The sequence below is a fragment of the Rhipicephalus sanguineus genome, chromosome 8 (assembly GCF_013339695.2).
Source record: "Rhipicephalus sanguineus isolate Rsan-2018 chromosome 8, BIME_Rsan_1.4, whole genome shotgun sequence".
NCBI lineage: Eukaryota > Metazoa > Arthropoda > Arachnida > Ixodida > Ixodidae > Rhipicephalus > Rhipicephalus sanguineus.
The window spans coordinates 2,442,188-2,463,278 of NC_051183.1; the positions used below are offsets into that span (position 1 = coordinate 2,442,188).

At 47.6% G+C, this 21,091-nt stretch overlaps 1 protein-coding gene across 1 annotated transcript in view; it reads right to left on the reverse strand.

Annotated features, from left to right (window-relative positions):
• Window positions 1–21,091, reverse strand: part of LOC119401220 (uncharacterized) — a 62,910-nt gene that overhangs the window by 40,674 nt on the left and 1,145 nt on the right. The window contains exon 2 of the mRNA XM_037667901.2: window positions 7,245–7,370. Coding sequence (XP_037523829.1) covers window positions 7,245–7,370 — 126 coding nt within the window. The remainder of the gene's footprint in view (window positions 1–7,244; window positions 7,371–21,091) is intronic.

Genomic DNA, 21,091 nt, shown 5'->3' on the forward strand with positions numbered 1-21,091 from the left:
GCCGATGGTCACTTTTCGCATTGGATGAGGCATCTAAGGCTTTTGCCTTAAGAATTGTCTCGCCTAACACTGGTGGTCAGGCACTTCACTAGAAAAGACGTATGCATTGTCATGTAATAAATAACTTAAGTCACAGCTCATTACCACGAATAACAGGGATATGCGGGAATCGAAGTAATGTACACGCACTTTCCGCTTTCCTCTCGAATCTATCTAAAACATTTATCGAAGAAGCGTACGCATACATACAATTTGTTGACTCGCTGTACTTCGTTCGGAAAACACACAATGGACTGAGAAAACTAACGTCACTCGCACGAACGAACGTGAAAACCAATTAAAGTATGTTTGCATTGCCCAGGCGGCCGTATAAGAAATATTTAGAGCATACCTTTAATAGTAGTATCGTTACTGTTTAACAGTACGGTCATTCTAAGCGCACTGGAGCGCGAGCCTTGCTTGGTAGGGATATCGCTCATGCGCAGAACATGGCTGTATTTTTCCGCCGATGTGCTCCGCCGGCAAGTGGTCGCCCGTCCAGTGTTCCGAATTATTATGTGTCCGTGCACATACGTTATCATCATCCCAAAGATACAAAGTGCTATGAAAGGTACACACAAGGCAATAATAATTAATAATTGCTTGGGTTTAACGTCCCAAAACCATGATATCATTACGAGGGACGCTGTAGTGGAGAGCTCCGGAAATTTCGACCATCTGGGGTTCTTTAACGTCCACCTAAATCTAAGTACACGGGCCTCAGCCCTTTTCACCACAATCGACAATGCGGCCACCGCGGCCGGGATTCGATCCCGCGACCTGCGGGTCAGCAGTCGAGAACCATAAGCACTGGACCACCGTGGCGGGTTGAGGCACAAGACAAGTGCTTACAGACGACTGTATGCTTATTGGTAGATATTCGTCAAATTAGCTGCGGCTCACGTATGAAGTGCGCAACGAATACAGCAGAAAAGATTTGTCGAGAGGCCCCACACACGTTGCTGACCTACTTTAGGCTGCTCGATAAAATGGCATTATTAACCTTGTAACCGCGAGGAAATAGAAAAACACAGCATTAGAGAAAACGGATGTGTGGTAACACAAAACGCTAGAAATGATTGCACATATTTGTTTTGGCTTCGAACAAGGGATTTCAGTCCAGCATGCTAATTGTCGCACATCTGTGAACTATCGGCAAATGGGATCGTGAAATTGTTTGCGGCGTAATGTCGGCCTGACTCTTTGCTAAATTACACACACCTGTGCCCAATCTGGAAAGGAAGTACGACGACACTATTGAGCACCGTGATGATGGCCCTATTTTTTTCAAGATTGAGTGGCAAGAGGATGGCGCGAACGTTTAGTAGCGGCGATAGAGGCACCAGTCGAGCCGACGCTTCTAAATGTGGAGCATTTGCTAGCGAACCAAATGCACTTTGACCATATCTATCTATCTATCTATCTATCTATCTATCTATCTATCTATCTATCTATCTATCTATCTATCTATCTATCTATCTATCTATCTATCTATCTATCTATCTATCTATCTATCTATCTATCTATCTATCTATCTATCTATCTATCTATCTATCTATCTATCTATCTATCTATCTATCTATCTATCTATCTATCTATCTATCTATCTATCTATCTATCTATCTATCTATCTATCTATCTATCTATCTATCTATCTATCTATCTATCTATCTATCTATCTATCCGCCTACGTCTTGGCGCTCTCGTGGTGGTCTCCATAACTCTGTATATACAAAAAAGCCATAGGAGGACAAGAGTGCATGATGACCATGATTCACCGGTCATGATACGAATAATCTAACTTGCCTCCTGTGTACGTCATGAAACTCTTTCCATCAGTCACGTGTCCCACATACCCGCATAGCACTGCGATACACGGGTATAAGCCACTGATAATTAACAGTCTATATCAAGCCAGGGCGAGGATGAATAGGTTTTGCAAATCTTTAGCAAAAGGGTTAAGGAGCTCGTGTCGCAGAAAATATGGTGCCGGTGTTGTCGATGAACGGAAAGTCCTGATGGAAGCGAAGAATAAAAATCAAGGCTCGAGCCGGAATCGAACCCAAGCATTCTGGATGACAGTGACGTTTCTACCCCAGAGCCACACTTGAGCTTCAAACTGGTTAGGATAAAGACCATATACAAGCTTCATGTCGGGGCAACGTATGCTGTGGTTGCACTGTGTTGGATGTCCGCTTTAATAGCAATTAAAGAAGAATTGACCGCAGAAGCCGCATTACAAGCGTTGCTCGAATACGCCGACGACAGCTACTTATTATATGCACATCATCGCACTGTAGTGTGCACATCGTTGCGATAAAACTGCCATCTCTGCTCGAACGGGAGTGCCGACGTCACGTTGGACCGCGATCTACGTTTTACACGCCAGTGCAGTCGACATGTCTGGCAACTGCTAGATCCGCCTCGTAACGCTTGGCTCCAAGTGAAAAATTCGCCATTCGCGGCTACTCGCTTAGTGCCTGGAATGAAATCGATTGTCACAATTTGTGGGATCTGACAATATTTTTGTTCAAAAAAAGAAAAAAATCATTGCACAATGTCTTTGGACGTGACTGCTACCAACGGGTGACGTGCATGGCCTACGACCATGCACGTCACCCTGTGGCGCATATCCCTGTGTTGAAGTGTTATGCGGGCATGTGCCACACGTGACTGGTGGAAATAGTTTCCTGAACTACGGCCTACGATGTGCCGAGATTTTCTGTGAAATCGGAATACATTGTATGCGAGCGATAGCGATAGCATACGTTGTCGCAGTTTAGGTACATGATAACTAGTACTTAGGCTTCGTGGACTAAGTAAAAAAAAAAAAGACTTGGAGAACGCTTGGGCTTCGCCTTCAAGAGTAGAACGCGATAGCATAATTGGGCCCCGTGCGCATCGCCTTCTCAATTACTCGCCTGCTTCTCTTCTCGATGCATGCCTCAACTGTGCCTCAAGGAAACGAACGACTGTGCGCGAAACACAGGCCGTTTCAAACTATCCTAGAATGCCTACTGCAAGTACAGTTAAGTGCCCGCTACGCCATAATTCTTCCTCTTGCGAATCAGCGAAGGGCCTATTACGCGTCCGTAAGGCACCACGAATTTGTAATGGGTGGGTCTTTAAAACACCCACTCGTTGCGCAATCCATATGTTCTGACGCCTGGCGTGACTCTACGCTTCTTCCACGCAATATGAAATGCGTTAAGGAGATTCCGTCCACTACGCGACATTTATATAGTGTGTTTTTTTTTCTTCCGAAGCAGTTTCAAGCAATAGCGTGTCTCTCTGGTAGAACGCCTGCTTGCCACGCCGACGACCCTAGGTTTGAATCTCATTCGAGCCCGAAGTTTTGTAGCGTTAGCTGCACTTGCCTAGCCGGAGCCGTATTCGCGCGGAAGGTCATGAGCCGTGCTGCGTATGCGCGAGGATCAGTGATGTCACACAGCTGGGTCACCGGAGCTGGCATCTCACGCGCTCTCCGACACCGCCGCGCGCGGCTCGCCGCTGCTGGTCTGCGCGTTCGGGAGGAGTGGCGTCGTAGGCGCGGTAGACCCGCTTGCGCCGGCGCGCGCGCAGACTCCGCCACCGCCGCGCGTGGCTCGCCGCTGCTGGTCTGCGCCGCATTCGGGAGGAGTGACGTCGTAGCCATAGACACTGTAGCGCCGGCGCGCGCGCAGCTAAGCGCCTTCGCTGTGCAGTCGCCGTCTGACACTGCGCTGGGGCCGCTTGATAGCGCCTGTGACTGGCGTTTGCAGGTGGGTAACTCCATGGAGAAGGAGAGCGCAAATGCTGCTCGACGGCGCAGAAGAGCCGAAAAGCTTATCTCGTCGGATCCCGAAGTAGTTGCCTGGCAATTAGCGGTTCAGCGTACGAAGAATGAACAGAAAAAGGTTAATAATCCTAGACAATCTGGAAAGCTAAGAATAATCAGCTGAACCTTTGCTAACGCTACGTATATGCTTAGAATAACAGAGAGTTGAGCTAGTTGGTAAGTATTCATTCTAAAAAGACAGGGCGTGCAAACAAGGACACAAGAACGGCGTTTGTGGTGTCCTGACTTCTTGTGTCCTTGTTTGCACGCCCTGTCTTTTTAGAATGAATGCTATGTACATCCTGGCATAGCCCAGCTAAGCCACTCCAAATTTTTTTAATGATTTATTTTATTTGCATCTTTCTCTATTTTTCGGTCACGGACAAGATGATGATTTTTTGCTCGCAACAAACGACGTCGACACCGACGCCGGAATTTCTGCCAAATGAGCTCTTTAACGCTATCGCGTTAAAATACCCACAGTTGCTATCCATGTGTGCTGTACTAACGGAGCGCCGCTTAAACATATGGCGCGTCCTTCAAGGACGTGTCAAGGTTTGTCTGGGAGTGTTTGTCACCGTGGCGAGCGCCACGTTAATCATGAAACCTTGTAGTAGATGCGACATACATCTGTAGTATACATCGCAAGGTGCACGTATCATTTTCCGTGCTGCTACTTAAAAGCGACTAATAACATCAATATTGACAATTAATATGGCGTCACAAGCCTTTCAAAATTACTTTTCTTTCCTCTACGTGGATGCAGCCAGCGGTTACAACGGCCCGAGTTAGGGAGTCCTGTCAGTAAGTCCTCAGGATGAAATAAAGTTCGTTGTCTGTCTGTCTGTCTGTCTGTCTGTCTGTCTGTCTGTCTGTCTGTCTGTCTGTCTGTCTGTCTGTCTGTCTGTCTGTCTGTCTGTCTGTCTGTCTGTCTGTCTGTCTGTCTGTCTGTCTGTCTGTCTGTCATTCACAACCACTTTGGCAGGATTGACACGTCGTTGATCTTGGCTTTAAAAGAGTGCACTACAATTAAAAAAACAGTTATATGAGCTATTCTTTTAATGCGGAATTCAGGACATGAAACTGATATTCTACCGTTGCAGTTTCGGTGCGAACTTGACAATAAAACATTGCATTCTATTAAGACGTGAGCAAATAGCGCTAAACACACGACGGAGAAGAACGACAGACACAAGCGCACTCTTGCATTCTATTTTCTCCCTCAATAATGACCTTACCGTATCAACATTTACGGCATTCGAACCCTCAAATAACAACTTATCGGTCTTAAATTCATCTTTTACTTCAAATTAGTGTGTGTTTGGTTGCTGGTCAGCGGACATGTTGTGCAGTTATTCCAGGAGGCGAAATGATGTGGAAACATCTTTAGGCCTACATTTGCGGTGCTCATGAGCACTCGCCCGAGAACTGACACGAGCACGAGAACAGCGCGGCAAGAGCACGGGCTGTCACAATGGCACGAGAAGAGAGCGCTCGAAAATATCCTCGGTATTAGAATGCTTCGTCTCGCGTGTCGGCTCAGCAAAAGCCTCGAGTTAGAGAACGGTTGAAGACGTCATTAGCAATCCAATGGGACGCTAGGAGAAAGAAAACCGCTCTGAATTTCTTATAAATAAAGACTTCGCATTTCAGAGGCAAGGAAATGTCCTTGGTCTTGGGATCGCATCCAGAACCAGCGTGTTCTCAGGTTCCACCCCTCTGCCACAGGCGTTATCCCTCAGTTCAACACCAGAGAGAACTTGCCTTCAAATGCAAAGCTCCTTTTCTGAGGAGCACCTGTGTGTTTTTCTTGGCACAGTGGCGCATGGAAATAGACGTTATTTCTTTCTGTTGTAATGCACGAAGCTCTCAATGTCGGTGCACAGCCGCCGCGACATGACAGAGGGAGGAGCGAGCGGTGATACTTTGGGGCCCTGGTCAGCTTCCAAGATTGACAGGGTCGCTAGTACACTGCTCGTGTGCGGCATATGTCGACGTCAGGAGAGATTACTGTCGTGCATTACCTTCTCTGGGTGACGCGCCGTCAGAATGAAACAGCTGTTTCCGAGGGTGAAACTATATGAGGCGAGCTGAATGTCGCTTACAATATTACGAGATCACCATTTCTCTGTACATTTTTTCCATACGCCTCGTCCAATTTCACATCAGATTCCCCCTGTTTCCACACAACTAGCACGTGCCACTGAACTTCGTTTTAATTACCGGTTGGGCTATTTTATCGCTTTATACAAGCTTGACATCAAGTTCCGCAGCTGTGACGCGGCGATGTTTGCAATAATAATAAAAATGCCGTGATTGAAAGCGGTTCAAGCGAGCTCGTCGAGGCAACTACCGCGGAAAGCATGCCGCGGCGTTGTCCCGCGCGTCCGGCGCCCCCGCGCGACAAGCAGCGCCGCGCTGTCCAGCTCTGCCTTCGTATGGCCGGCGTGTGAATCACGTGACAGAAGTTGAAGTTTCGAGGAGCGCACGGGCCCGCCGGCTCGGGGCTCTCGCCGAGCGACTGTGCGTGGCGCGAGGTAGAGGATACAAACCGACACTGCGCATGTCCCGTTGCTATGACGACGCAAGTGCGAGAAGGAAGAGGAGGAAATTGACGTTGATCTAGATTCAAGGTCGAATGCATGCACAAAGTCGTTCTGTGTTTGTACAAGGAGGACTAGGGCTATCGCTCTAATAATTGCTGAGGTTTGGTGAGCCAAGACCACGATATCATTATCAGGCATGCCGTAGCGGAGTGCTCCGGAAACTTGAATCGCACGAGGTTTTAACGTGCATCTAAATCAAACAATACGGGCCTCTAGCATATTGCCTCCATCGAAACGCGACCATCTTGGCCGGGATCGACCATTTTCCCAAAAGAGTGCACTTCGTGCTTTAGAAAGTTAGACTGAGTTTATGGAAAATTTTTCAACCGGTGGAGAGAACGACTAGTCATATCCGTTGGGTCGTTTTATTTGTGGGGCTAAGTTTGCGCTCAGTATTGCACGACGTATTCAATGTCGGACTCTGTTCTATTGTGTTTTAACTGACTTGCTGTGCAGAGGATGAATTTTTTGTTACCTCGGCTACTCTATTTCTACAGGCTGTGCAGCGAAAAACAAATAAAAACGGTTACCCAAAATAAAAACTCTGCAACTAAAACAAAAAACAACATAGCACGTTGAAACAAGTCAAAGCAACGTGGTAATGTACAATTTGCTTGCAAATGTTCACATCGCAATAAAGCGTCCACACGCACACATTTCTAGTTCTGCCCACAGTATATAAACTAACACATCATTCCGTACATAACAAGCTATTCATCACAAGCGCTTGTCATGGTCTTAGAAAGACGGAAACAAAAAACGATTGGACAAGTGACGCTTACCAGTGCCGTTTTGTCACCGTAGTTCTGCAGTCTTCGCTTCAAGAAGGCGTACGTGGAAACATCCCTGAGGTCCTCTAGGTCGGGGTACGGTGAATAGACAACGCCACTCACAATTTTCACTCGCATCTGGAATAATAGCAAAAAGGCGAGCTACTTCAGTGAGTAGGGGAGACGTTGGTAATTTTAACTGCGCAGATGCATTTGTCTAGGTTTTCGCTAGTGACCATTTGGCTTTGCTTCTTTATCAGCGCAAAAGCGTTTTCTACCGCGTCACGTTCTTGCAGATTTTTTTTTTCTTTCAGGACAAGCTTTCCATTCACCAGTAGTAGTGGTGCTACTCGTTCAGCGCTGATGATATGTGGTTTGGTGTGGCGCGTGGGCCAATCATTCAACTTTACTGTCAAACCTCACGTTTTCGGCAAGATCGTTCGTACCCTTGTGGTGCTGACATCCCCGCAAATCCTCCTAACTATTCCTGGAATAAACCAGTAAACGCATTTACCATAGTTGTCCCCGCAAGGAGACAACGCTATTATTTATTCGGGTTGTGCGAAAATTCGAAGCTTCGAATATTCGATTCGAATTGTTCTCTATTCGATTCGATTCGGAAGGCACTTTTACTACTCGAATTAATCGAACATTTCTAAACTTCATAACAGGTGTTGAAATGAACCAGAAGCATAAATACTTACGCTCTTACGCTAAATTTTGCCAAATTTGGTGCATAAGTGGAAAAATTAGTTTCAGTTACCACACCCCCTCCACTGCGTTTTTGCGAGTGTTGCGCCAGTTTTCGAGTGTTGTGGGCAGAGCCACAGCCAGGGCATTGTCTGTGAGGCAGATAAATATCGTGCGGAAATTATACTGAACAAAACCACCAAAACGAGTGGGGAGTCCTCGCAAAGTTAAGAGGAAATGTCTAAAAAAAACTAACATTATTCTGGGTTAACCTGCGAGAAAGCAGCCGCAGTGAACATCATGCTGAGCAGTGCCTTTGCGTCTCCAGACTGATATAGCAGGCTTTGAGGATTAAACTACGGCAAGGTAAAGCACGTAAGCACTAGTGTGTCTACTGACGGTTGTTTTCGTTGTCCGGAAGAATAGTGACACGCACCAACGCCCTTGCTGCTTCTCGAACATACCGAGCAGCTATCCATCCTTCATGACGTCAAATAATTACACGTGTGGTACCGCCAAGTAATAAAGTTCTGGAAGGAATAATCTTCGTGTATGTTATTTGCTGTACAACAAGTTTACGTTTCCATGTCTGGTTGGCGAAATTTTTTTTTTTTTGCAGAAGTCAGCACTTGTACTTTCGTATTAGAGATTATTCGAAAAAGGTTCGACTCGATTCGCACTTGGTTTGATTATTTCAACTCGCGTCGAAGTTGAAAACTCGATATTCGCACTCCCCTATTATGTATGCATGGGATGTAGAGTGGATGCGTTGAGGTCAACATAGGCGGTTTTGATTCTCCTGAACGCTCCGTATGCGTAATCTGGCTTCCACCTGATTCGCCACCATAAAATCAAGAAATCATCTACATTTGCGTCATCAACTGCTGTAGAGCTCGTAATCCTCCGCCCCGCAGCGTTTATAAACGAAGAAGTAAAGAGGGTACGTGGGGTCCAGTTTGTCGGACTTCAACGCAAGTTTCTAGTGTCTCGTGTGGCCATTTCATCATGTACCTAATAAAAAATTAGTCACTGGCAGAGGTCCTCTCCATCACTAAGGAAAAAAAAAAAAGAAACATCACACAGTCCCTTATGCTCTGACCTAAGACGACTCAAAGGCGAAAGCAATCTTCTTTTTCTTCTCAATCGATGTGTTGATCCTGCCCCGCCACACTCAGAAAGCTTTCAGCACCTAACGTGCTTTTGCACTGCCTCAAGGATCGGATGCACCTCGGCTCGTTTTCCGCTGCCCCCGTGATCGGCCCACCTTTGACCAAGCAGGCGTGTCATGCGATGGCATTACCATGTGACGTCACGTCATATGACGTCACAGTGACGTCGCAATGACGTCACAAACGTTTGTCGATCTGTGACGTAGTGATGACGTCATAACGTGAGGCTGACTTTTTGCATCACTCGTGTGGACGGCGCTGACACGGGACGCCAGCCAATCTGCGTTTGTTGAGGTATCTAAGGTTTTCGAATTAAAAAGAAAGATACTCATTATAGCATATTGTTGAGTATATGTACATAATGATTTCATTGTGGCTACAGCGCGACTGACACAGACGAAAGACAAAGAAAGAGACGCAACATGGCGCTGACTAGCAACTGCCAGAATAAAGCTGTGCCTATTCGCTCAGTGTTCCATCTTACAGTAATGACCATGGTCGCCCGTTCTGTCCATGTCGGTATCCACTGCAGCCTAAGCAGATTCGAGGCTTAGCTTGCTATCGCAGGACCTCGTATTTGCACATAATGTGAGAAGGGCTAGGGTGCCTAGCTTTACCACTAATGTATTGCACAGTGGAACGCGACATAACTTCCCAAAGCTCCACTGCATAGCTTAGATTCGAATCTGCACTTTCCTCTCCCGCCATGAATAATTTGCGCCAAAGAGAGTATTCTGACTTGCAGAAGTGTTGAAAGGCGGGCAAGTTGGTATAGGTTCATACTGAAAAATTGGCAGCGCAAACTAACGGGACACAGAAGGGGAACACAAACAAGCGCAGACTGAAACTTGGATTTATTCACAGAAGATAATATATACCAGCTAAACATGAAGGGAAAGGGAAATACATGAGGGAAGGATCCACCATAATCAGGTGTCGTCCATAAACGAGATTTCACAATCTAAAAGCGATATAGAAGGTGAGCTGACGCAACTATCGAAGTTCTTTTTAATGAAAAAGGCTTCCGCAATCTCCCTAGTTTTAGTGTCACGATGGGCGTATAAAACAGACGTGCGCGAAAATTCAGGTACGCAACCGCACTTTGTGCAATGGGCGGACAAAGGTCTGCGCTTGTTTGTGTTCCCCTTCTGTGTCCCGTTAGTTTGCGCTGCCAATTTTTCAGTATGAGACTATTCTGAGTCGCCTTTGGCTTTACATGGCCTTCACAAACGTTTGCTCATTTGGGATTGCAACGGCCCAGAACCCTCGTGCGACAACTCGAGCTGTGATGAGGCCACTGACCATCTTTGTTGATGCTTCTGTTTGAACGGGGCTAGAAATACGTGTCACCGCTTTAGACAGACTTGACAATCGTCCGTCGTCCAAGGCAAGAAGCTCGGACACTGGTGGATGCCATCCTCAGCGCCTAAGTTTAAGCGCTACCATTGGCGTAACCAGGAGGGGCAGGGGGTCGAAGGTACAACCACCGCCCCCCCATATGGAAATTGCTGGCTGGTTACGCCTTAATAAGCAGCTTTGGTCTCCAAAAAGGTGACATGTGTGTGATGGGAGGGGGTAGTGCAAACATATTTCTTTAACAACGAGGTGTGGGAGGATATCTAGCAGTCTTAAAGCGAAATTAAATGATCTGAAAGTTCAGGTTGGCGTAGTTTGTACTCACTCGCTAACGACTTGGATAATTGCGGACAGCAGTGAGAGCCGTGACGTGCACACAGTTCAATCTGTACGGCACCGGTTCAAAACAAAATGTTTCTATTCTGTGCGGGATATGCGGCCGTGCACATCCTTCTCCAAAAACGGGTTTTAGCTGGCCAAAACACATGTGTCGCCATAAACCTGTGTAAACACTGTGTAACAGGAAACAACTATATAATATTTCATCCTTACTATGTATCAGCTGCCTTCCTGCCCTTCCGTCATTTTTATCTCCCTCCCTCCCTCCCTCCCTCCCTCCCTCCCTCCCTCCCTCCCTCCCTCCCTCTCTCTCCAGAAACGCATACGTTTTAGAGGTTTACGTCATGCACTGTCGCCGTTTCCTGTTTTGCACGGACGAATAAATTCGTCTTGCAGCAGAACAAACGCTGATACCGACCACATCTCGACATTATTGTGAGCATATGAAATATTCAGGACATTGCTCCCGTGCAGGTATACAGCCATCCAACAGGAGGTGAAACCAAAATAGGCTTTTGCGAAGCATTCGTCCAATTCAACCCATGTAGCTTAGTGGTTCATGGTTCAACCGCAATCTAAGATGGAGGGAATAGGAGTATCGCCATCTGGTCTAGAAAGTGACACGTTTAAAACGCGAATTTCGACGCCGTGACTCTATTGGAGCTGAGAATATTACGCCGAGAAAGCGCTTGCAGCTGGCGCCCTTGTAGAGTTTGTCCAGATGCTCCTATACATACTCACCTATTCGAGTGCGCTTCTGCGTGTGTCGATACATCCACGACACGATTATGAGATGACCCTGATAATCGCCAAGAGCGCCTTTACAGACTTGATTCGGGTCACGCTTTTCGGCTTCCATCCCGGCTAAGAAGGGACCAGGAAGCACTACTGCATAGATTGCAGCTGGGTGTTGCATGTACAAGACGATACCTCTGTAGGATTGGACAGGAGCGAAACCCCAACTGCAGCGTGTGTCACACGTCAGAGACTATTCACCACATCTTGTGCGTGTGCCATCAATACGCGACCGAAAGACAGTCACTTAAGCGCGTCATAGATCATATGGACTCCCGTGCCGTTTCGGGGAAGAAGCTTTTGGGTGCTTGGGAACATGCAGACCACGCCCAACGGAGCTTCAAGTGCCGCAACGGAGCTACGCGGCCGTCCCTCCGGCCCTGACTGGCTACGCAGTATGCTTGGGCGGGTGCGGTCGCACGCGCCTTATCTTTACAGAGATCAGTATCGAGGGCTCATACATTTGTCCGTGCTGTTCTCAGCGCTCGGTTCGCGACGAAGATATAAACAGCACGAAGGTCGCTTCCCTCTCTGCAGCGGCCGCGTTTCCTTACGGAGGCGTTTTGCTGAATTACACCGGATTTGACGATAACGAAGTTAACTGCTAGACTTACCTCGTATACCATTCTAATTTGTTGCAATCGCATTCTCCCTTGCCCTTCCCCTTGCGGCGAATCTGTGACATTTCATAACTATTTTCGTTTCCTTCACATCGTCAAATTTCCCTGTCAGTAGATGGCCTAGATAACCCTACTGCGCAGAATATATAGGCTGGCTGCCAATCATGAAGTCTCCTCGTCTTGCCAGGCTGTCAATCATTAGCTTTTAACAGTGGAGGTGTTTAAGCTCGCCATTGGTCAGCGAGGGGTGAACAGAAATGATCACCCTCATGAGCCGGTACGCGGACTCTTCAACGTCTTCTTCCTCTTCATCATTTTCCGCTTCGCTACCAAAACACGTGCGTCGATTTGTGCGGCGTGGGTTGCGATAGCTCTGATGGGTGCCAGAACAAGTACATAGACAGAGAACGAAAGAGATAGAAAGAAAGAGAAACAGAAAAATTTTCGGCGAAAAAAGCTTTCTTCGCGAGGCGGAATTCGAACCCGCGTACCCACGATCTCAGGGCGAGCATCCTAACCACTTGAATATTGAGGCAACGCTAGCGGAGCATATAGCATAGCCTTATACAGGGTGTCCCAAATACCGCGCAGCACGATTTAAAAAAAGAGGAACGTCGTTACGCGAAGCACACCTAGTGCATACTGTTCCCAGTATACTGTAGTAGCCACTACTTGCCTTTTCTTTGATGAGGTTTAGTTAATTATGCCTAATTATGTTTATAACTCGACAAATACTCACCTAATCATTAAAATATCAATGAGGCATATGTATAGGCATGTTAAAATACATCTAACCGTGCTATTTTCAGCAACGTACTAACTGCGTGCTCACTTTCTTGGCTAATAAAGAAAACCCAAGAAATCTGATAAGTTACACGCGACTAGACTACAGCGCCCATCCGGAAGCAGCGTCCTCAAACAGGATCACTTTGAGGTAGCAAGTCAAAACAACGCTCTCATCCGCTTCAATTTTTCTTGAAATTCGGACGATGTTTCTCGATGTTTACTTTTTGGTGGAAATTAGGCGTTTGTCGAAGTTTACTTTTCGTAAATCCCGAATTCTCCCAATTTTAGAGTTTCATTTTGCATTATTCTTTATACTCCAATAGCTTAAATGAAATGGTATCTGAACACGAAAACATCGGAACACACGAAGCTTAAATTAGTTGTCTGGAAGGTTTCAACACACAAACACATATACACACAAACACAAATACTTGAATACAAAACAACTACGTTTGCGCGTATTACACCCTTAAAGCTTGTTGTAATAGGCGCAAGCATACCTTAGGAGTACTTCATATTCGATGTCATCTGGCTCTCGCTAATGCCGCCAGGTGACCGCATATCAAGAGGTCGTCTTGCGCTCCCGTGAGCCCTACACTCTAAGGCAAAATTATCCGAAAGAGAAGTAATGGAGCCCAATAGGCGCGCGCGATGAACAGATAGACCGTCGAGGAGCTACTACAGAGGGATGCGTGCCGTGTGCAAACCAGTTAGTCTGCAAAGAGATCAACCGCGCGGGAGATGCCGGCCGTGTGCAGAGATACGTTCCGTGTGCAAACCGCTGTCAAGGGAACTAACCGTCCTCGTCGCTTTTGAGTGAGTCTTCCCACTTGAGTTCGTGGTGGCATGTGGGCGGCTGTGTCGCGCTTGGAGAGTTCGACGATCTAGGAACTACGCCACGGTGCCTTACACTTATGCGCATAGGCGTGCGAACGGAGGGGGGCAGGGGGGTGGGGGGCTAAACACCTAAGAGGGGGCTCAAAGTCAGTCCCACACATTCACATAATAGGGAGGGGGGCGCTGCGACTCGGAGGGGGGGGGGGCGATGTCAGCGCCATACATTGACATAATTGGGGGGGGGGGGCGCTGCAACGGACCTCCCCCCCCCCTGAAGGGGAACCCTGCGCACGCCTATGCGCATGCGTGGATGAGCGTGTGGTGCTGCTTTTACGTTTCGCCGCACCCATGAAGTCTGGAGCTGGTGTCGACACGTGGCGACGCCGCGCTATATATCTCCGGCGTAGTCACGGCACTGTGTCGCCACCGGCTGGGAATGGCGGCCGAAAAGAGAGTAGACCTATCGGATCCACGATTTTAATCTGACTCTGGGCAGATATCGGGCCTGGATTCTTTCACAAGTGATCATTGTTTATTCTGCCGCACGTGTCGCGTGCGTGAAACGCATCGCGCTTCCGGGAACGGGCTCGATCGTGTTGTATATCGCGCGCACGAAATGCACCGCGAAGGCCGGCTTACGTCAGCTCGCCTGTGCTTTGAGACCACCTGGAAATTGGCCGTCATTACCGTCGGCCGCCTGGACGCTCGCTCATCGAGTGTTCGCCGCCGTGGTGAGCTGCGGGCTCGCGATATTGGGCACAGGCCTCGCCGCTGCGCTCGTCTCGTCCAAAACGCATTGCGAAGGCCGGCCACGAGCTCGGTTGTATGTCGCGCGCTTGAACTGCACCGACATGGGCGGGCGGGGGCATTAGCTAGCCGACTTTAGCTGTGCTTCGGAGCTCTGCGGAAAGTGGCCGCCATTACCGTCGGCTTCCCCGTCGCTGGCTCGCAAGCAGCTCACCGCCGCGTTTTCTCGCTGTACTGCCGCTCGCTCGAGAAACATTGTGGAAAATGGGACGCCATTGCGGTCGGCTTCCTCGTCACTTCGTCGCATGCAGCTCGGCGCCGTTCGTGGCGGCGGCCCCGCGTTCGCTCGCTCTTTTGCTCGAGGTTCACTAGCGGCTGGCGGGCTTGCTCGAGCTGTACGACGGCGCTCGCAGAAAACTCGCCGACTCGTTGGCGGCACGGTGGTCGGCGGCACCTCGGCGTGATGGCTGCGGCACGGCAGCTGTTGCGCTATGTGGCTCGAAATGCGTCTTTGATGATGTATGACATCATGGTGAAATTATTTGCATGCCATATTTTAGACGTGTGTTTTTATTTCCCCTTGCACGTATTTGACATGTGCGTTCACCTTCACCCTCGCTGTCACGTGTTACTATTTGCAATCCTTTTGTGCTTTGCAGGATGCAGCCGTTGTGCACAACGTGCAGAAGGATGTGTGCGCTGGCACGTGCAATGCCATTCATCTGCCGCTTCCGTTGGAGCAGCTTCACAAAAAGGAAAGGGCGAGATATGGCCACGCGGCTGGACCTGTATTGCACATTTTACGGAGAATTCAAGGAAAGAAAGCAGAAACTTCATATGTATAGAGAAAAGTAAAACGTTTTATTGTCTCACTTTTCTCTTTCGTTGTCGCATTGACTGTGAAAGCAGTGATACACGCATGACTAAATATTTTTTCGCGTGTTCTTTGCCGCGCCATTTGTCGCTCACCGCGAAACAAGAAAAAAAAAAAAAACGCGCGAAAGAACTATTAAGCCTTGTGGAGAGTAACTGTAGAAAATCATCTGTGGGGATTAACGGATTATCTGAAATGGGGATAAAAAGGTTCATCCGAATGAAGTATTTGAATGAACCGACTGTTCGTCGGGCGAGGTGCAACTGCGGGGACTAACGGTTGTCCGGTAAGGTGTAAATGTGTGGACTAAATGTTAGTCCACTTAGCTGAACTGTCGGGACTAAGCGTTAGCTGCATGGGGACTAACAGTTAGACCCGCCGCCATTATTCCTTAAAGGGATTAATGGTGTGGTCCAAAGAGACTAACCACGCACCCTTTAAACACCCTTTTGTCTTGGAGTGTACATACGTTGACGTCTCCCGCTCCGTGCGTGACAAGCCCATTGTTAAAAGTGCGATGGGTGAGGTCTACGAGATACTGTTCACGTGATGTAAAGCTTATATCGGCCAAACATGCCGATGTATCAATGACCGCTTAGAACACGCCCTTTCGATTAAGAGCGGAACAGGGTCATATTGGTCGTTAAATTCGGTGTTTATCGGATATATCTGAATTGTCAAAATATAAGCAGGTAGGTTGTGCTCTGGAAATTTTTTTTAATTAGCCATTTAAATGGACGGATTTTATTCATTGTTCAAGAACACTTCGTGAAGACAGCCTACATCGTTGTTGTATTGCGCTACGAGCTTCCCCATGGCCTCTAGGACGTTTGGCCAGCGTGGCGATGATCTCGGAGGCCGTGATGTTGTTTGTTTGAGATCAAACGTTGGCCTGACTCTGTGAGAAATTACCGTGAAGAATATTTTGTACAGCAGTGTAAGGAAGCTAATGGGCCTTTTACTGCAGTGTTAACATTTATTGTGACTCCCACACATTTTGTCGATTAGCATTGAATTAAAATTCTTACAACTTCCTTGGTAATACTTGCGCTCGTACGTAATTTCATACACGCGATCTATTAAAAAAATGAAGAGTAATTCTGTAGCCTCGATCCTACGAGCACGTCTTTCGAGCCTCGCTGACATCATTGCTAAGCACTGAATCTCGAATCTTCATTACTTCCAATCAGAGTTGCTTGGCTACTCTTGGTTGCGCGCCGTTAAGTGTAGAAGTCCCCTGCTGCCTTTACTGTACCGTGTACGTTACTCATGGTTTATTGTATCGTTACTGTGCCTTTACTGCATCGCAGAGGTCTCAAACTCACCTCAGCTGGCGGGCCGCGGTCACGAAATTCAGTACCACAAGGGCCGGGACAACGAAGAAGGTTGGAGAGGAGGGAGTTGGGGGGGGGGGGTAGTTTGAACAAAAGTTCAGATAATGTTTGAAAGAAGGCCTTTCCCATATCTCATGTATGGTTCGTTTATGAAAGGGGTGTTGCGTCAGGATTTGAGGAAAATATCGATGCCAATCTGCCGAATGACTAAAACCGTCACGCCGATTCTGAGTTATAGAGCTTTTGTTCCACGGTTATGTTTCAAGGCACAGTGGCGGCACGGTGTGCCTCTCGAACGAAATACTTCAGACCAATCACGTGGGCGTAGCATGTCACAAAAAACCGTTATTAATCGTAATATGCTGGAAAACAATGAGGGTGCCATAGCATTGTCCCAAAACTTCAGTCACAAAGTTATAAGAAAATATATATGTTACGAACACGGTAATATGTGGGTTGGGCCGGGCCGGATGCGACCAGCACAGCGCGTGTTTGAGATTACTGCTGTATGGTATACCTTACTCAATAAACAAACACGTACGTGTTGCCATTGCCCTGTGTGTTGCTTTCGGTCAGATATGATAACGTGTGTTAGGCATAGCTGGCGGTAAGAAAAATCAAGAGAAACTGTCGCATCTGCATTGGGAGAGGCCATTCAACCGGTAACGTCCGTGCGGTGTGTATTGCGCTGTGTGGATGTGCTGCTTCTCATTAACGGGTCGAATATTCTGCGCAGCACGAAGTAGATTGAACTGACGCAGCTGTGCCTTTGACTCTAATATTCACGTAGCGTTCTACAGCTAAGCTGTACATGCCGAGGCGAAACGGATGTCCCGTAGGCAGAACAGGCCCAACGCAGGTACGCGCCACCGAAATTAGACAAACCTCGCTGCTGGCCACTTCTCTATAAAAATGAAGACGTTGTCCGCGGCCAAAAGCGTATGCACCACAGAAATTGGTCAAACTTCACTACTTACCACTGGTCGGCTGAAGTGTTATGAAATGGGGGATGCAGCAAAAAGACGCATGCTGCTCAAATGGCTCCTCATGGTCGTGCACTATGCACCGAGCGCATGCGGAGAGCCAGACAAGACGACGCATGTCGCGGCAAAGAAACGTATGGTGCTTAAACGGAAAGCTTTAAAGAAGCATACGCAAAATTTTTGTGTACTACCTTGCATGAAAATTTAGTGCCTTTCTGTACCTTTAGCCAAAATTCTGTATCACTTCTGTGGCGTGTGGGCTGGTCATCTGTCTTCCCAGCCAAGCGTGTCCGTCTCTTCACGACTCAGCAAAAAAGAAAGAAGAAAGAAAAAAAGGCACGGAGGCTTAAGCCTGTTAAATCCAGTCATGAACACCGGGTGCGCCTGTTCAAGCTCCACTGGTCATTCATGTCCTCATGGTTTAAGGGTGGGGATTTTTCTCGCATACCGGGGTTTCAGAGTTTACTGCGAAACATTATGTAAGATGTGCTGGCCAAAGCTGGGAGTGCAGCAATAATTAATAATTCTCGGGGATTTATGGGCCGAAACCACGGCATCAATATGAGGCACACCGTAATGGAGGGCTCCGGAAATTTCGACCACCTGGGGTTGTCTAACGAAGACCTAAATCTGAGTAAGCGAGTCTCTAGCATTACGACTTCATCAAAATGCGACCGCCGCGGCAGGGTCAGACCCACCACATTCGGGTTGTTATGAAAGCTTCGATTAAAATTAGAACAAGAAGTTTACATAACATTTTGGTGCCGAAACCCGGGAGGGTGGTGTGGTGTACCGTTACGTTGACAGGAGGGGAGGACTGGGTGCCTGCGTGGGGGGCTGAGAGAGACGCCTTAAGACCCTGTAGAAAGCGGACTTGCGTCCCAACGCTGAGATGTTTCGTCTTTGTGGACCCCACAGGAGGCTACTGTGGGGGCCCCGCGTGAGGTTACGGGAAATCCTTAACACGGGTATTCGGGTCAGAAGCTGTGCACAAGGCGCGATACGTTACTTCGACTTTCTGAGATATTCTTTATTTATTTATTTATTTATTTATGACATACTGCAGGCCCAGGTAAGGGCCCAAGCAGGAGGGGCATGGGAAGTACAAATTATAATAACAAGAGGGAAACAACATTGTAAGTATGGAACGAAAAAAAAGGAAACAATACAAAAGTTGGCATATAAACTAAGCATATACAAAGCATATACAAGGCATATACAAAGCATATACAAAAAAACTTAACATCTTAACTGTGCAATAGCGTTAATCTTGGGCAGCTGTTCACAAGGCAAGTTGTTCCAGTCTGTTATTGTACGCGGAAAAAATGAATACTTAAATACTGGGTTGGTTTTAGTGCTACAAGGCGTAAGATTCAGCGTGGCGATGCCTTGTCCGGCGTGCTTCGAGCGGAGTTATGAAAGGCTGCGGGTTAAGGGATAAACGGTTATTTTTCAGCAAAAACATGAATTTTAGTCTGATAATTTTACGCCTTAGTTGCAACATTATTGTAAAGAGCAGGGACCCGTTTGCAAGAGAAACGTTGTTTGTGCTATACGGACGCCCGCGACGCGTGCATCAGATTCACAACAAAGCATGCGTCGGGATCGTCACTAAAGTTTGTTTGCATCCACAGTTGTTAATCATAAGACAAAGCTATCTTTAATGTAGTGTACATGAATGTAGAACCTTCCCCACGCCCTCTTGCTGTCTTTTACCAAATAATCTTTAATTATTGTATTTCACGCTACTGTTTAACAAAAGGGACTTAAAATTGGGTACCCATGCTTTGGGTACATTGGGCTTATTTAAGCACGCCGTAGGTGCTTAAGAACAAACTTGCATCTGTATTTGGGTTTGTCCTCCGAAAATCCAAACGCAAGCGAATCACGCACTCGGATCTTCACAAGATAAAAGCGAAATACTTTTTGGAGACTGGTTAGTTACGCACTCTGTTATAAAAACAAGGGGCCGGAAAGCAAGACCGGAAAGTGATAAGCGGAACGCGCATGCACAGTGGCGACTACGTAAGGCGACTGAGCACGCAACACTTTTTTTTTTCTAAGCTGAAGTGGTTGCTTGGGCGAGTTGGTACGACATATTGGGGGGAAACAGCGCCAGGCAGAGAAGGACACAAACAACAGCGCTGTTGTTTGTGTCCTTCTCTGCCTGGTCCTTCGTCTTTCGCGCTGTTTACCTCCAATTTTTTCTGACTGCCTGTTGTCTCCATGTTTGGAGGCCAATTTGCATTTTGTGTGGCGGTTGGACGCGATAGCGTTTTGCAGCAATGGCACAGTGGGTATTACCTTACTTCCCAAAATAATGATGATTTATGGCGTGGTGGGTACCTTCCAACAGTGGTTGTGTCCGCGTAGTACCTCTGTGTTTTTGTCCCTCTGTGCGCTATAGGCGTTAACATGGAATACCAGCATGCCCGAGCTCACGTTCCTTCACGCCCCAGGAGAGTTTACAAGAGGCTCTAGAAAGACAGCTCCTACTGCTTTCGATGTGATTTTGCTGCGTGTGCAGCGCAGGCCTGGCGTTCTTCTACGAGACGCTGAACGCATGAGACAGATAACACAAGGTCGATCTTGGATAACAGCTTGATAACGTAGCGCCCATTGCAGCGTCCACGCGGAGCAAGAAGCAGCACTATTTCGCTTTATTCTGCTTCGCCGTATCTTGATTTTGTGCGTGACACACGCGCGCACAAGCGGTTGTAAACGCGGTACTATAGAGGCCTGTCGCCCTCTGCGGGGGCTGCCCGCCTTATCGCGAGCGGTCGCTGACACGCATTCAGCTGACGCTTTGTATCAGCGCTATATCGAGGCGACAGTTAGCGGGACCGCGGCGTCCTTCCCACTTCAGACAGCGGCCTCCGCGAATCGCCCCGCGTCGGGTTTAGGGCTATTTGCCACGCACACGCGTGTCAACGCTCATACTGGACACAATAGTACACCGTAAAAAAATTCACGCCTTTACGGGCGTTCTGTTGACCAAGTGGAAACTGTCTAATCTTTACGGCTATAGACTATTGTATACGTAAGAAATGTGGGCGCCGTCACCTTGGGATGTTAAATGAAATTTTCTTATTTTTGTATGTCCTGACGTCAACCGATAAGGTCAGGAAACGCCGAACGCACCAGCCCAACCGTTTTCACGTGTATACACCCACCGCAGCACTGTTTGCTTAGTCGTTCAAGATAAAAAATGGCAAGATCTAATATTGCAAGGCCCCATGGCAAGGTCAAACATGGCTGCACCGAAACCCATCCGTAATGTAGTCTACAAAAAGATTTATTACACAGGATAGCGAACTCTAAGGGCACTA